At 39.6% G+C, this 16,195-nt stretch overlaps 1 protein-coding gene across 1 annotated transcript in view; it reads right to left on the bottom strand.

Moving 5' to 3' along the window:
• Window positions 1-16,195, bottom strand: part of Oatp33Ea (Organic anion transporting polypeptide 33Ea) — an 82,593-nt gene that overhangs the window by 41,528 nt on the left and 24,870 nt on the right. Inside the window, exon 3 of the mRNA XM_071585736.1 lies at window positions 15,044-15,313. Coding sequence (XP_071441837.1) covers window positions 15,044-15,313 — 270 coding nt within the window. The remainder of the gene's footprint in view (window positions 1-15,043; window positions 15,314-16,195) is intronic.

Genomic DNA, 16,195 nt, shown 5'->3' with positions numbered 1-16,195 from the left:
AATAATATGCCATTTACTCTTGTAAAAATGACACAGTGAAATGTGCCGTGTTATTTTCAGGTTTACGAAAGTATTTGAGCATTGAAACCTTAAACCCGCACATGACCCAGTCTTTATCCTGACCTGGTCACTAAGTAACACTTCGAACATACATTCAAGGCTTAGGTCATTAATCGCGAAAGAAAAACGTAAGCCGAACGATGAATCTCATCGATCACTCTTGATGTGCATGATTGCTTCCGCGCTGTGTTTGCTTTTGAGCCTTGGGTAGTTGCTAGGTTTTTCGAGAAATAAAAGGAGCTCATCCTATCGATCCTCTCGGGTCTCCCTTTTGCCTCTCATGACGCGTAAACTTAACCACCCGTGTACGTCACGTGAGTGACGCACTCGCGGTTCTACTAGTGTCGCGAGGTTGAGATGTCGCCCGGAGGGCTCGTTGCGCAGGTTGTGAATTTTTTGAATTTTTCGACGGCCAGCGATGTGATGCGACACGGCCGGAGCGCCTGGGCCAGTCCCACCACCTATTTCTTGAAATTCCACTTGCAATACTCCTAAACTTTCAATACCGAAAATATCTCGATTTACTAAGGGTATCGTGGTGGAGAGAAAACGTTTGGAATTACATTTTGAAAAACAAATCTAATCATTCTTTAGATTCTTATGGTTACAAATATCTACATCTACATAATACCCCGCAAGCCGCGGCAAGGGCGTGTGGCGGGGGGTTGTTAGGTCACCAACCGTAAAAAGGAACAATACCACATGCAAAACAACAACGAGGAAAATTACAACCACAGCAGCGCACACACTCATGCAAAAATCCCTTCATCCAACACTCATGCAAACACATATACCTCAAAACAACAAAAAACTGCACCCCAGGATGCAGCACGAAAGCCATCCTACAACACGCAAGCCAGGACACAACAAGCAAGAATGTGAAACATCACTACCACATGAACATGCACCGCAAAACACTCTACCCCCCGAAGAGACTGTAAAAGGCAGGGAATGCCACCCAACGTTGCAGGTAGCAGGAATGTCCCCCCGCGGAGAGGGAATATCGTAATATATGCGTTAAATGTTCAAATTTAATGTGAAAAGTAAATTTTAAAAGTTTTATTCGTGTTTTAAAACCATTTATAACCTTCTAAACTAGTTCTCGCCACAAGCATGAGTAAGAGAAGGTGCCAAGGTATAATGCACTTTTTTGAGATACGTGCAAATAGAAGTGGAGAATGGAAATCATTATCGGAATATGTACTTGGACCAACTTTACTAGTTGCCAAAGAAAACGAGTCGTGGTAATCCAGTGGGTATAGCGCTGGGATACTGACCAAAGGTTCGGGTTCGATTCTGGGTTACGCCTCTGCGCACCCTTCGGTTCACCCAAGCTCTGTGATATATCGGCCCCCGATCTTCTTTGAAAACCGAAGGAGACACAAGGAGGGAAGCTGGCCCCTCTACCCTTAGAGAATTTCACACTTCTTAGGCGAGCTTTACCATCACCTATTGAACTAATCTTGAAAATAACGGTTTTATCGAAGATATTGTAGTGATTTGAGAACAAATTAACGGATTCCATATTTCTGAGGACGTTTCAATTATCGCGAAGGCTTAAAAAGACGAACAGGAATGATTGCATACAATGGAACAACAGTTAGGAGGATTATTTAGCGTACTTATATCAATAGCCAAAGCACGCACATATTAGGACGGAGGAGGATAGTTGAATACGGAGTTACTGCGAGAATGTGAAATATATAGTGTATATAACAACACTGTATTTACATTAATCTCCAGGACACATCATTGTTTAGTGGCTGGAAAAAGCATTTATGAGTTGTGAAAGATGTTGTTACCGTTAAAATTAGCGTCCAAATTGTAATCGTTCTATTATTTTAAAGGAAAATATTGATTGACCTCGCTAAAATTCGCCGTCCATTACATTACGGTCCGGTTTACGGTGATGAAAATGTAATAAATACGTCGCGTCTGGTGACCGCAAAACCGAGGGACGCTTTGTTCGAGAATATACGAAAGGATGACATGATGAATGACAGCTGAGGGAGCCATCGTCAACGGGTGAATATACAAAATTTACCGCGTAAACATGATTCCTGAAAGCAATCGAACTCTATGAAAGTGGACATCACATCCGATGTAACGAAGTTAAAAATAGGACACGAAAGTGGTCACCTTAATTTGACAGCAGTTTGTTTAAATGAATAGAAAAGCTTGTGCTACGCTGCAACAAGTAATTTAAAAAACTTGGAGATGATATGTAAATGTAACTCTTGGACTTAAAATATAATCAAATGAATTCCCCAGAGTGTGAGTGTATTTTATTTTTCATGAATTTGAAACACTTTTTAGGCCCGCCTCGTAATTAGAGCGTTGGGAAAGAAATTCGACGGATATTCAATCTCATAAACGAAAGAGAAAACTTAATTATGGCGAAGATATTAAATAAGCTCTGAGTTCAAACAACATGGAACTTGGCAAAAAAATTATTCTTGGTTACGGTTCATTGTGATTCTATTTTCCACTACCCGGCAGTACACGCGTCGAGAAGTTAACAGTCAAAGTAAAACGCGTTACCGTACAGATATTAATTTTTAAATTACACTTTTAACTGTATCAAAGTTTTTAGGAGTAGTTTTTGAGTCCTTCGTGCTCTTTTCATTAATAATGGATAGTAAATGGATTAAAAGGTGCACTATTTTCTTTAATATATCCAATTTCTCACATGTAAAAGGATCCCTAAATAACACGCGCTTTCATTTCCAGTGATGATTTCTGTGTACTTTTAGTTCGTGTTCAGGCACTACTATTTGACTTTTAGGATGATTACGTGGGTCAATTAAGACAGTGGCCAAGCAGAAATGTGGAATACCAGTAAAAAGAGAGATGTTTCACGCGTGATATGGTGGAATACCATGATTAATTCAAAATTAGCAATTTTCCACAAAATAAGTAGACTACCAGCTTTTGAAATACTATGATGGAAACGATTGGTGAAATATCTAGGGAAAACCTGGGGAACCTGGGGTTGCACTCATGAGGAAAATTTATTCCATAAGAGCGTACAGACGTTAATAAACAGAATTCTTGGACAATGGCTATGGTAATGGGACTATTGAACCAAGGAGTGATATCAATGGGAAAAAATTAATTAATATGCTAGAAAAGGGGGTAATAATTGTCTGATTACGTAACCTCGAAATGGGGAATAATGAAGGGCTGAAGTAACTAATCTTCGGATTCGATATTAATCTTCAACTTTCTCAACGTGTTTTCATTGAGTTTGCGTTGAGATTTAGATTTTTTGACATGACGCCGCGTTTTCAAGTTTAGTTAGCATTGTTAGCGTAGTGCGACGAATCATCCCACACTTGCTAGTTGGGTGCTTGACGCATCGGGTGACCCGAAAAGTTACTACTTCTCTCAAGTTTCTGGGGCGAAATTTATGAGGCAACGCGATAGAATTACTATCGCTGAGTTAACGGCACGCGCGAGCTAAAATAGGTTACATAGATATGTAAGGTGTATGTCATTTTGATAATATATTGTTGATTATTAGTCTAAAGTACGATCTATCAAACGACGATGATAAAATGGAACCTTCCAGTCCTACTTTTCATAAAAGTTGGCATCGATAATCCATGATTTTGTAAATGCTGTTATGGCTCCGGGGGACTATTATCAGAAAAAAACGAGTAAAATATCGAGTGTCTTCGATGAACCACCCGTTTAGGACGCGACGGCAGTCGTTGCCAATAATCGGTCGGTGTCACTGTTTACACTGCCCTAGATAGAATATAATGCGTGCACCGTGGCGGATAAGCACGAGGAGTGACTTATGCCCTCTCTGGGAGATTCCCGTCGCTCTACCTCATCGCTGACTCACAGTGACTATACTATATATTTTCCTCCGGAATTCTGCGCAGTTCCGGAGGAAATTCCTCCTCGGGGAACGTTTTTATTTTCGCCCTATCCAGGAAAGCGATTATGTATCCAAATATGCCACCTAAATGAATTTTAACTGTGTTTTCGTACACTTCTGTCCCTTGCTTGGTTCTCGACATGGATTCCTTGCAATTTTAAGGACTCGGAGATGTCTTCAGTTTACGATCCACTCAGTTTTCTCCATCCTATGACTCATTGAACTGCTGGACGAAAGCTTTGATATTTCCAATGTTATCCCATTTATAGCTCAAAGAATAAAATAAACCGTAAAGTGTATTTCAGTACGAGTTACTTTTACCGTCTTATTTTCATCTATGACTTTACACTTGAACATAGTTGAACTAACCGATAATGAAAATTAATTTCTCAAAATGTTGCATGAATGAATCCTTAGCAAACACTAATAAAACCGCTAGTATCTGGAGAAAGGTTATCATGCAACCTCCGAACGCTCCTTGGGCTCCGCTGGGACTATTTGAAGTTTTGACGATATGAATCCAGCCAACCATCCAATGATCAAGGTAACCGTTAAGATCTTGGGTAGAAAGTTTATTTTACCTACAATGTTTGATTACTTCAAGCACAATAAACTTTGATATTTTTCTTTGATTGAGTCATACTCATAACAGTATTTCAGGTATTAAATGAATCTCGTTGCAAATTGCCATAGATCCCGTAAATTGAGTGAATTTTACCGAACAAACCTTATAGATAGACATGAGCTCGTATTTACTTTGGCAGAATAAATTCATCGAGTTTGGAGTTTGATCGTTTCTTCGGATTCAACCTTCAAATTTCCGAAAGAACCTGGATTCTGTTCCGCCTGAAGAAAGACGACCGTAAAGAGAGAGAGTAGATGGATAGAGGTCTTTATTGGGCAAAATTGAGACCTCTAATGGTCCCTTCTTCCATTTAACCCATAAATAAAGAAAGAGAGAGAGAAGAAAGGATCCTCGCGTTTTGCCTTTACCGTCTGTCCCTCCACCATTATGGCACACTTTCCATTCCGAGCGGGCAATCGAACATTCCTTTCCAGGCGAAAAATGTGACAAGAGTTGTTTGTTTACCTCCGTCGGCGCGGAATACCACTTTTAGAATCAACGGAACTGGTCCAGCGATCGCTTCGCCCACCCGACTCCCAAACGAGAGTGTGTCGAGACTCGATGGGTGTTCTTGTCGTCACAAGTATGGGTGGTGATCGACGGAAGAGGTCGCTTTTTCCGAAAGAGATATGCTTACAATTTGATGAGGATTTTTTTGCCGAGAATGGTGGTGAGAGCGACGTCAGAGTCAATTTTTGTTGAAACAAAATACCCTCAAAAGCCAATAGTATCGTCCGAAGAAGTGTAAAAGAGTGCAATTCGTGTAGTGAACACTCTACACACGTATAAATGAAAAATTCGATGGATCTTGGGAAGTCAGTACAACATTCTTATCCCTCTATTCTCTCCTTGCCATCATCATTTATCCCCATCCTGGAATTCGCCCAAATTATGTTTACTATAGTCCTGTGATTGAAGGGTATAAAATTATCATTTCTATATCTACATCTACTTAATACCCTGCAAGCCGCCGCAAGGGCGTGTGGCGGGGGGTGTTAAGACACTACCCGTAATTTAGAAAAGAAAAAAAAACCGCATGCAAAAACCACAAGTTCATACATCAACAAAAAAAACATGGCATACATTCATGCAAGAACACTTACACCCCACACACAAGCAAACACTTAAACTGCCAACTAACATACACATGCACCTGAAAGTATACCTAACATCTTTGCAATGTTTAATGAAGGCGATAATATTTCTAGTCCCATTAAACTCAATTTTCCATCACTAAGTTAATTTGAAGGAATAATGAAAAAATGGACTCCAAAATAGCACTGCAATTCACTGATACATTTAGTGTGCGTTATGCAGTTTCGTGTTATATCCCACGACCTCAAGGCACGTCAAGCGTGACATCGAACTAACTGCTGTTCCAAAATCAATGATTGCAAGCACTTATGGCTTTTATTCTACGGATGGTATGCTGCAGTGAAAATCAGCAAATTCGACCGCAATATTTTTTTTCTGAGAATAAATTGCTTATTTTCCTCCGTTACCATATCGCTCTTTTTTCCTCCGCCTGTCGTTTTTCCTGCTACGCGCCAAGCCAACGAGTGCTAAAGATTACCTGTACTGCGAACGAACTTGTTCTAATACGCATCCACCCCACCTTCCTCGCGGACCCTATTGCTTTTCATTTTCATGTTGTATATCTGCACTAGATAGTAGTGCCAGGTGCTGTAATTTAATGACGAATCATTTGATTTCAAAACCAGGAGAAACGAGTTCACTATAGTGAATTGTACGGAAATAATTGTGCTACTTGTACATACTCGTATATCCGGTTAAAGAAATATGTAGTAACACTTCACGTTTATCAAATTCGACTTGGTTTTCAAGGACTTCTTCAGGGATTTGACCAACACATATATATGAAAACAATTGTTTTCAAAATGTATTTTTCGGGTTCCAATTTACCAGCCTGTATGTACTTTCGTAGTTAATTACGCCCAATACTCAATATATTATTTCTCTCCGTGGGGGGACCCTCCTGCTACCTGCAGCATTGGGTCACATTCCCTACCTGTGTCCTTGGGGAGGAGACCGTTTTATGCTGCATATCCATGTGGTGCTGGGATTTCGCCTTCCTACTTTTCAAATTGCACGTTGTTGGATAGATTTCTTGATGTATCCCAAGATACATTTGTTTTTTGGATGGTTGTATATGTATTTTCATTTGTGTAAAATGAAAGGATTTTTGCATGAATGTATATGCCTCTGTGGGTGTAGTTTTGCATGCATGTGTTGATTTTGCATGTGGTTGTGTTCCTTTTTACGGGTGGTGACCTAACGCCCCCCGCCACACTCCCTTGCGACGGCTTGCGGGGTATTATGTAGATGTAGATAATTAAAATAGATAACAGTTCAAATTGGAACGTTTATTAATTTTCAAATCGCATTCAAAGTGAGAGAATCAATGAAAAATAGGGATTTATCAATGTCCCATCAGGTCCTACGGAGGGGAAAGAAAAATGAAAAACTACTTCACACAAGCATTATGTAGAATCTCAAATGTTTTAATTAATATAATTCATCACGCTGCCCCACTTTCCATTCATTTTGCCCGTCATGTTAAAAGTACCTAACCGTAGACAAAGTTTTACCTGACGTACATTTTATCAATGAATTTAAATAAATATAATGATAACGGTGTCTCATGGTAATTGAGCTGCGTAATTAAGCACAATCTGATTACAGTCCTGACACCGATGCAATGGAAAACTTCTTCAAATTTTAAACGATCATGTTATCTTAAAAAAGATTTCCAAAATATTTTAAAACCCTTCGAGAGCATTTTTATAAAGGAAGGTACATAATTCCATATGAAATATTGAAAATTACAGTAGTTGTATAGAACGGTTGGCAAAAATTGTGTGCCTTAATTTTAGGGCCTCTCTCTCTGGTGCCCAAAGAGCTCTCGCATCACAGACTCATGATTAATGCCTAGAAGAATTTTGAGGAACACATATTATACGAATTGAAGGGATAGGTGCGGACTTATTAACTTCCTGGGCAGGATCCAAGAAATATATGTCAGCATGGATGGTATTTTTGTCAAAATAGTTGTCATTCCATATTTTCCCAAAACACTTACCCATTGCCTCCACATTGACCGATTTGAAGGCTGGTTTTCACAGTTGAAATTAGAGGTCATCTCATGATACGCTTTTCGGCGTGTAAAGCTCGAAGATTATTTTGAAGTAAGAGAGGGGCTAGTTGGAGGCGGTTTCTTTCTCCATGGAACCACAAAGTTTCGGTATTTTAATAACCACACTTTTTGATTTTAGCCAGTAGTGCCAGAGTGATCACCGGATGTGATCCCGGGACCCCCCAATAAATCAGCAAATGTTTTATGAGCTGGAATAACGCATCATTCCATACTTATCGTTATAAATTGTTTCCACGAGTTGATAAATTGAAAGTGAGCAACATGATGCGAAGATCACCCATTCTATCGATCATCAGAAGGGCCCATTTTATCGACCCGAAATGTAGCCCAAGGGTGGCACCGTGCCTCATGGCGTTCTGCCATGCCTTGATGTACTTGCATTCTTACCCTCGCCCTTGATAAACATAACACCACAACCAAGCATCACGATTCACAAAAACGTTCAGCCTGTCATGACATGTTACACAGGGTATGCAAAATCCCAATTTCACCACACAACAAACAAGAGGAACTCCATATTATGAAACAAATTGCAGTCAACAATGGGTACAGGGATATAATGAATGACATGTACAACAAAAAACAAACACAGACAGCCCAGAAAGGTATATACCACACATCTAAACTTGACGACCACCGATGGCGAAGGAGTCAATTTCTTGGCCACATTTCACTCGGGATACGACAAATATTCTCCAAGAACAAAATAAAGACAGCGTTTTACAACACACACTTTAAAAAAAAACATAATGTGTTCACCCAAAGACAAAATTAACATAATGCAACAAAGCGGGGTTTATAAACTCAATTGCACGGACTGCAACGCTATCTACATTGGACAGATAGGGAGAAAATTTGATATTAGGATTAAAAACACTAAAAAATCTTCACCAAGAAAGACAACAGATCTCGATTCGCCGAACACCTCTTGGAAAATAATCATACCAGTAACTTCACACCGGACACTCTTCACACAGAAAAGAAAGGACGCAGGTTGAATGCTTAAAAGGAGTCGGAAATTTGGCAACCCATTCAGTCGGACAGATTTGAGATGGTCAACGAAACAGTATACCTTTCCCGTTCCCCCCTCCTAAATTTCCTAAAAGACTCCAAAATCTTTCCGCACCAATCCTACCCCCATGAACATCGACCGTCCCTTAACGAGGGTCAAACCATTGCGGACAAACACCCCCCCCCCCTAGCTTACTAATAGGTTGCTGCACCAGTACTCAATGTACCTCCCTCTCCCTTACTCCCCCTACCTTCCTCCCCTCATGGAGCCAGGCTATAGAAGTTGAAAAAAGTTTTCGTGTATGTCACCTGATGATGATGCGCAGCGTTGAAACCATGGTCGTTTGAAGTAATGAATCTTTATGTGGAAGTGCAAAGTTTCTTTCTCTACCCTCTTCGCCCTTGAGTTTAATCGCTACCCACGGGAATAGATGTGTCTGCGGGCAGTTCGTTCCTTTAAAGAATTCCCCGGTTCGAGCGAGTCGGCAAGCGCGTGGGAGTTTTAACGGCCTTGTCGCACTTGGCGGAATTACTATTCGTCCCCCATTTAAATCGCAGTTTCTTCTAAAGCGGCCAACAGTTCTCCCTCTTTCCCTTCTAATCCTCCTCGCGAGACCCTTCATTCAATTCCTCCCGAAGCGAAAGAAATGCCGACAAGTGCTTCGAGCTCAATCTAGGCTACTACTAGCAATTGATCCCAATGCCACGCCACCCTAATTACTTCCGTAACAGGATAATTTGTTTTTTCCGCGGTTATTGACCTATAAATCATACCCCGAGAGTGGTTGCTAGGGCATTCATTCCGTAAACTTCGTGAATAACTTCTTCAACCATGATAAAAGCTTTTGGATAATTTTACATGGTTTGACGTGGTTGCCTACTGCGTAGAAAATCCGGCTTAGGGCCATTGGCCTAGAGTTCGATATCCCGTGCTTGCGAACACCTCCAGCTTCATTAAACTATGATATTTCTGGCGGCAGACATTTCGGGGAAATCGCTCGCATCAAATTTATTTATTATTTACACAATTATGTTGCAATTAGGCAAATTTCCTGGTGGCAACGGTCAAGTTAGGTCAAAGATAACTCTTACGACGAAAATTACATACGAACACATAAAGACAGATAAGAGACAAAATATTTTTACATAATGACACTTCCACATCACATGCAAACAAACTTCCACATCACATACAAAATGCCGTCCACATCACATACAAACAATATTTTCATAACTACAATGAAGTTTATTACCCAGTGGCTGCTTTACATTTCAACTTAAAACTTCTAAAATTGGATGGAAAGGGCTCAAACAAACATCCAGGCAGCTGGTTCCAATCAATAATGGTTCTATTTAAAAAAGAGTATTTTTTCTTATTTGTTTTTTTAGTCCTTATTTTTATTTTGAAGCTATGGTCGTTTTTTCTCTTAAAGTTAGGCTTTTCTATCCCTTGCCATAAATCTTCCCACGCTTCGTCCTTTTTAGCAATTCTATACATCGCGCCTAACCTACTCCTTTTTCTTCTATTTTTCAAACTCTCCCATTTCAGTATATCTAACATTTCTGTGACACTATCTGTTCTTTTGTACCTTCCGAGTACATATCTTGCTGCCTTTCTTTGAACTTTGTCTATCTTTTTAATATGTCCCACCTCATATGGATCCCATACTATGGAGGAGTATTCTAGGATAGGGATAACCAGTGCCTTATATGCTTTTTCTTTTGTGGCTACGCTACTTCCTTTTAAATTTCTCATCACCCAATGCAATACTTTAAATGCCTTCCGTGTCAAATTATCTACTTGGGCTCCCCACCCAAGATCCCTAGTTAAATAAATGCCTAAATATTTGCATTGACTAGTACATGGGATTCTTTCTCCAAAGAGGGTGTAAATTTCTTTTTCTGCATTCTTTTTATTTGAAAAATTTATATGCTTACTTTTACTTATATTAATGCCTATATTATTATTTGTAACCCAGTCACCAAGGCGATCGATGTCATTTTGTAGTATTACGTGGTCATTTACATCCTCTGAGAAAGATCTGTAACTCCGCAAATCCCACCCTTAATGTGTGAGTACTTCTAGGTGAGCTCGATTCTCACTTTATTAAACCTACCTCCCGGTTGATTTCTGTGGTGATTTAGTTCATTTATTATTATATCCTGGACTCTATTTGTAGTATTATCTCCAAAAATTTAATCTTCGTAAAACCTCAATATGTCATAAGACGAAATATCTTCAATGCACAGCCCACGTAATTCTACCCTCAAAATAATCGAAAAAAATCAAATCATCTTACTGAATGACTTTCGATGAATTTTCTCCTGATGGAATTTTAATGCTGGCATAATGTCCTTATCGCTAGAAGCAGTAAACCTGACTAAGGAGGGTTAGGTTCAGAAAGAACAGAGGCACGCATGATGTCATAGCAGTGATTACGTCACTAATACAGAGGAACTTGGAATAAAATCTTGATGAATACGTTTATTTCGTAGATTTTAAGAAGGAATTCAATAAAGTAAACTGATTTGAATTGATTAATGAACGTATTAAGGAAATTCAGAGTATATTGCGGGGATAGGTTAGTAATCCGCAACGTTTACATACCTAAGACTGCTCAGGTGCTAGTGGTGGATGGAGAGTCTGTATGGTCAGTGTTATAAAGGACCTCGCTATTAATTACTGTAAAATGGGGGTGTCCATTATCACCAGTGATTTTCAGCGTATGTGTGGAGTAAATGGTTAAAGGGGTATGGGAAGAGCTGGCAAAAGGAATGAAATTCGCTAGAGAATTCCCAAAATCAGTTTGGTATTTGGATGATATAGCTTTAGTTAGCCAGTCGGCCAAGGGTTTACAAGCATTACTGAGCGCATTAGCAAAGCAGTTAGACATGCATTGGAATAGAATCAACGTAAACAAAACAAAGACAATAAGAAAAAGAATTAATCTAAGTAAAAAGGCTTCACAAGGAGGAGGGAATTGATGGCACGGATGTTGAGTACGAAGGTTAAGAAAAGACCAGCTAAAACTTAGATAAAGAGCGTCGTTTTTTACTGTGCGGGAATATGGGCGTTGGGATGATAAACGTAGATTGAAGGCTTTCGTGAAGCGGGTGTGGAGAAGGATGGAAAAGGTAAAATGGGCGGAAAGGTAAGGAACGAAGAAATAATTGGCACATTGGGGGAGGGGAGAGGAATGTTAGGAAGAATTTAAAGGCAGCAGGAAATAAAAATATTTATTTCCCTCCCCAATAAAAATACCGAGCATTTTAATTTGGGAGGGCATGTTGAAGACTGTGATATACGGGAGAAGGTCAGGCAGGCAATGAAGGGTAGGAAAAGAATATATACGTGGAGCAGAATGAAGGAAGGAGATATGAAGAATTGAAGAGGGACTTACTGTATTGTTGGTTGTCAGGTTGTGTTTTTCGTTAAGGCGGACAAGTATATATATATACTACCTTGATCAAAAAGTTCCCGGAATAACCACAGTGTGGCGCTCCCATCGTTCCTATTTGAGTTCTGTTTTTTTTGTTAAATTGGTACATCTGTTGTTGATATTCCCTTTAAATCTTAGTGTCATAACTTGACATTTGCAAAAGTTACGTAGCCAAGAGTACATCTATCTCTGTGTGTGTTGGCGATTTTTTACAATTGCAGAAATGGATTTAAATTTGCAACAACGAACTTGTATTAAATTTTGCGTAAAAAACGGATTTAGTGGCGCACGGACGTTGGAAATGTTGGAAAAGTGTTTCGGCAACGATTCTCTAAAAAAAACGGTCGTTTACCAGTGGCACGAGCGGTTCAGAAGTGGTCGTGAGTCAATCGAAGATGATGAACGCAGTGGCAGACCATCGACATCGAAAGTCGGTGAAAAAATTGTTAAAGTAAAAGAAATGTTGGTCAATAACCGCAAATTAACCATCAGAGAAATAGCGGAGGACTTGAACATTGCCTATGGATCCGCCCAAGACATTGTGGTTAATGATTTAGGTTTCCGTCGTGTAGCATGCCAAAAGACCTCAATTTCATGCAAAAAAGAGACCGTGTTGACGTCGCAAAAGACATGATTTGCGAGGCTGAATCCGATCCCACATTCATCAAAAGGATCATTACTGGAGACAAGACGTGGGTTTATGAGTACGACACGCAATCCAGACATCAGGCAAGTGAATGGCGTTCACCAAATGAGCCGAGACCAAAAAAACCACGTCGTTTTCAGTCAAAAAAGAAGGCAATGCTGACGGTTTTCATGGATTACAACGGTGTAGTGCATCATGAATTTTTGCCAGAAGGCCAGACAGTAAACAAAGAGTATTATTTGGGCGTTATGAGACGTTTGCGTGAAGCAATTCGCCGAAAGAGACCAGAAATGTGGGCAGAAAACTCTCGTGGATTTTGCACCATGATAACGCACCGTCGCACAGTGCTATCATTATTCGTAATTTTTTGACGAAAAATGCAACAAATACCATCCAACAGCCACCGAATTCACCTGATTTGGCTCCCTGTGACTTCTTTCTGTTCAATCGAGTTAAAAAACCATTACGGGGAACGCGTTTTAGCAGCCGAGAGGAAGTAATGGAAAAATCGCAGGAAGCACTGATGGACATACCGAAAACCGAATATAAAAAATGTTTCGAGGATTGGATCAAGCGCTGGCATAAGTGTGTTGCAGTCGATGGGGATTACTTTGAAGGGGACAATATAGATTTAGATGAATAAACTTGTATTTTTAATTTTCTGAATAAATTCCGGGAAATTTTTGATCAAGGTAGTATATATATATACAGGTATACTTGTTCAGTCCGTGCCCATCCAAATCCTGACTTAATCTGTAGAATACTAATGATAATAATAGAACTGTTGTTACAATAAAAGAGTACTCGTCGTCGGTGAGAACCCTGAGATAAGTTCATTCTCAAGAAAAATTTAATCGAGATAGCCACTACCCAATCGAATAGATCGTACATTTCTGTTCTTAAAAAACTGAAATTTATTCAATCTGATCTATGGTAATATTGTTTTGGTCGTAATTCGGGGAAAAGTCGCTTTTTACTGGAATGTACATGGTATCAATATAATACAAATTAGTTCACCTTGAAAATTGGACCTCAAAGTGGAAAATAACTGTCTTTACTAATTCCCCATCACATTTTGTGGGAAATCGGTAAAATTTTCAACATCAACCTTGATTTACATCTGCATCTATAGAATACATCATGATCCGCGGTGAAGACGTTTCTCAGGGTGATGGGTGTTAAGATAACCAACGGATTGATTGCTGTTGTAATGGTGGTTGATATTTCATTTTGTATTTCTAATAATTAAAAAAATAGACAATCGCTATCACGATTATTCTTTCACCACAATAAAGTATATTGGGAATAGTCCACGGTGGCGACTGCATTTATTTTTTTTTTAGCGTTACACAAACCAAGAATGTTTGGAGAGGCCTTAGCTTTTTCTCTCCCAAGTCTGAGACCAAAACACACCGTAAAATTAGTCAATGCAAAGATTAATAGACAGCACAGAGCCCACGCCCGATGCAGTATTCAAACTCGTAACTTTTAAGAGCCTTACTGTCTGAATTTATCGTTTCGGCGAGCCATTACAACATCACCATAACCGCGAAATTAGGGGGGGGGGATGAAGGGTTGGAGGCTCATGCTGGCAGCTTCAAATAAGTGTTTCGCTGGTATTTATGTGCACATGGAACTAGTGAAAGCCGTGGCTTCATTGCCAATGGATAATTTGGGGAATGGGACTAAAGGCGATGCAAAATTAGAGAAAATTATGAAACTGGTAAGAGAAGCAGGATAAATGTAGCGCCAAGGAGAAGATATGAGAGTGGCAATTCTTTTTTCTTCCACCCTTTATCTGCGAAAATGTTTCGATACCTCTAGCACAAAGGTATTTTCTCTGAGAAACAATCGCATAACTTTAATTCATACTTAATTTCCACTTTTTTATTACTTATGCATGATTAATAGTAAATAGGTAAAATAAGTAAATTTAATTTGCAATTACTCTGAGAAACATTAACTTTAGCACACTATAAGGTTGCGAACACGAATAGGTTTCATCAAATTATCTGTTTGAAGTGGGCAACAACATCGGACACATTAATGAATAATTCATTGAAGCATTAAAAATATTAAGGACGGAGCAAAGATGACTCTTTCAAGGGAGCGTGAACATCACTATCTTACGTTATGGGAGATGCACGGGATTATGAGTTGAGAGAAACATTGAACTTGGGGATGAAAATTCAGAGCGTACCTCCGACGAGTTCCACTGCGTGTTGGCGGTGGGGGAGGCTGGCGTTGCCGGCGACGGCCAGGGACTCCGGGAGTGCATGCTCCTTGGTGAGGAGCAGGGCGTCCTTTCCGGGGCCGTAGACGATGTGCGGCAAGGCGAGGATGAGGCAGGAGACGGCCGAGAAGGCGACTCCCCAGGCAATCCAACGGGGGCGGTTCCCTCGGCCTCCCATGTACGACAGCAGCAGGGACAGGAGAATCTGGGAGACCTCGTTGCCACACATCATGATGCCTGCAAACGGGAAAGGGGGAGGAGAGATTATTATGCATTCAATGGGCAGTGAACCTAACTTATATCGTGAAACGGTGCCTCACTGCTACATATTGCTAAGTCCATGTAAAAATTTGTTTCATCGATTTTGAGTCTTATGGATTTGGTCAATGATAACTACAAACTTTGAATTGGAATTTCGATTTATTTTTCAATCTTAGAGCATTGGCTTTAACGTGCATTACTACTGTGATCGTAGGAATTATAGGAATGAACCACGTTATAGGAATGAAAAAATATCCTTATAACAACCAGCTTTAAAATTATGGAGCATGAGTTGTCATCCATGCTTTGTTTTTAGTACAAAATGGATTACTGTTGAGAATTTATTCATAAATCTTCTTCAGGGCTAAAAAAACAAAAAGGAACGAATCATTATTCAGGTAACAACGTACAGAAATTCACAGTAGCAGCAACCTACCATTGATAATAACATGTGATATTATTGTATATAAATTAATAAGATAATATACCATGACACAACTCTTATCAGGAATCCATTTTGTGTAATAAACATGCCATGGCTGATGGTCGTGCCTTCACGATGTTAAAATTAGTTAAAATGTAGAATACCTGTATTATCATGTGTTTTACGTGCATTGAGTTAAATTAATATAACGCGTTAACACCAATGCCCTGAATTATGTTTACAAATAAATCACCAGGTAAGTAAAGTATGGTGTTATCATTCAACGAACCTCAAGACTCGAAGTAAAGTTATAATAATGGACAAATTTATTAGCGAGTTTCTGAAAGCCGGTATCATTGTGAAGTGGCCGATAAAATGCTCGTTCAGGTGCTTCACCGTCCCGAAACCGGATGGCAACTCTAGGTTTATCCAAG

The sequence above is a fragment of the Hetaerina americana genome, unplaced genomic scaffold, assembly GCF_022747635.1.
Source record: "Hetaerina americana unplaced genomic scaffold, ioHetAmer1.1.p SCAF_2, whole genome shotgun sequence".
Taxonomy (NCBI): Eukaryota; Metazoa; Arthropoda; class Insecta; order Odonata; family Calopterygidae; genus Hetaerina; species Hetaerina americana.
This window is presented reverse-complemented; position numbering and strand designations above follow the sequence as displayed.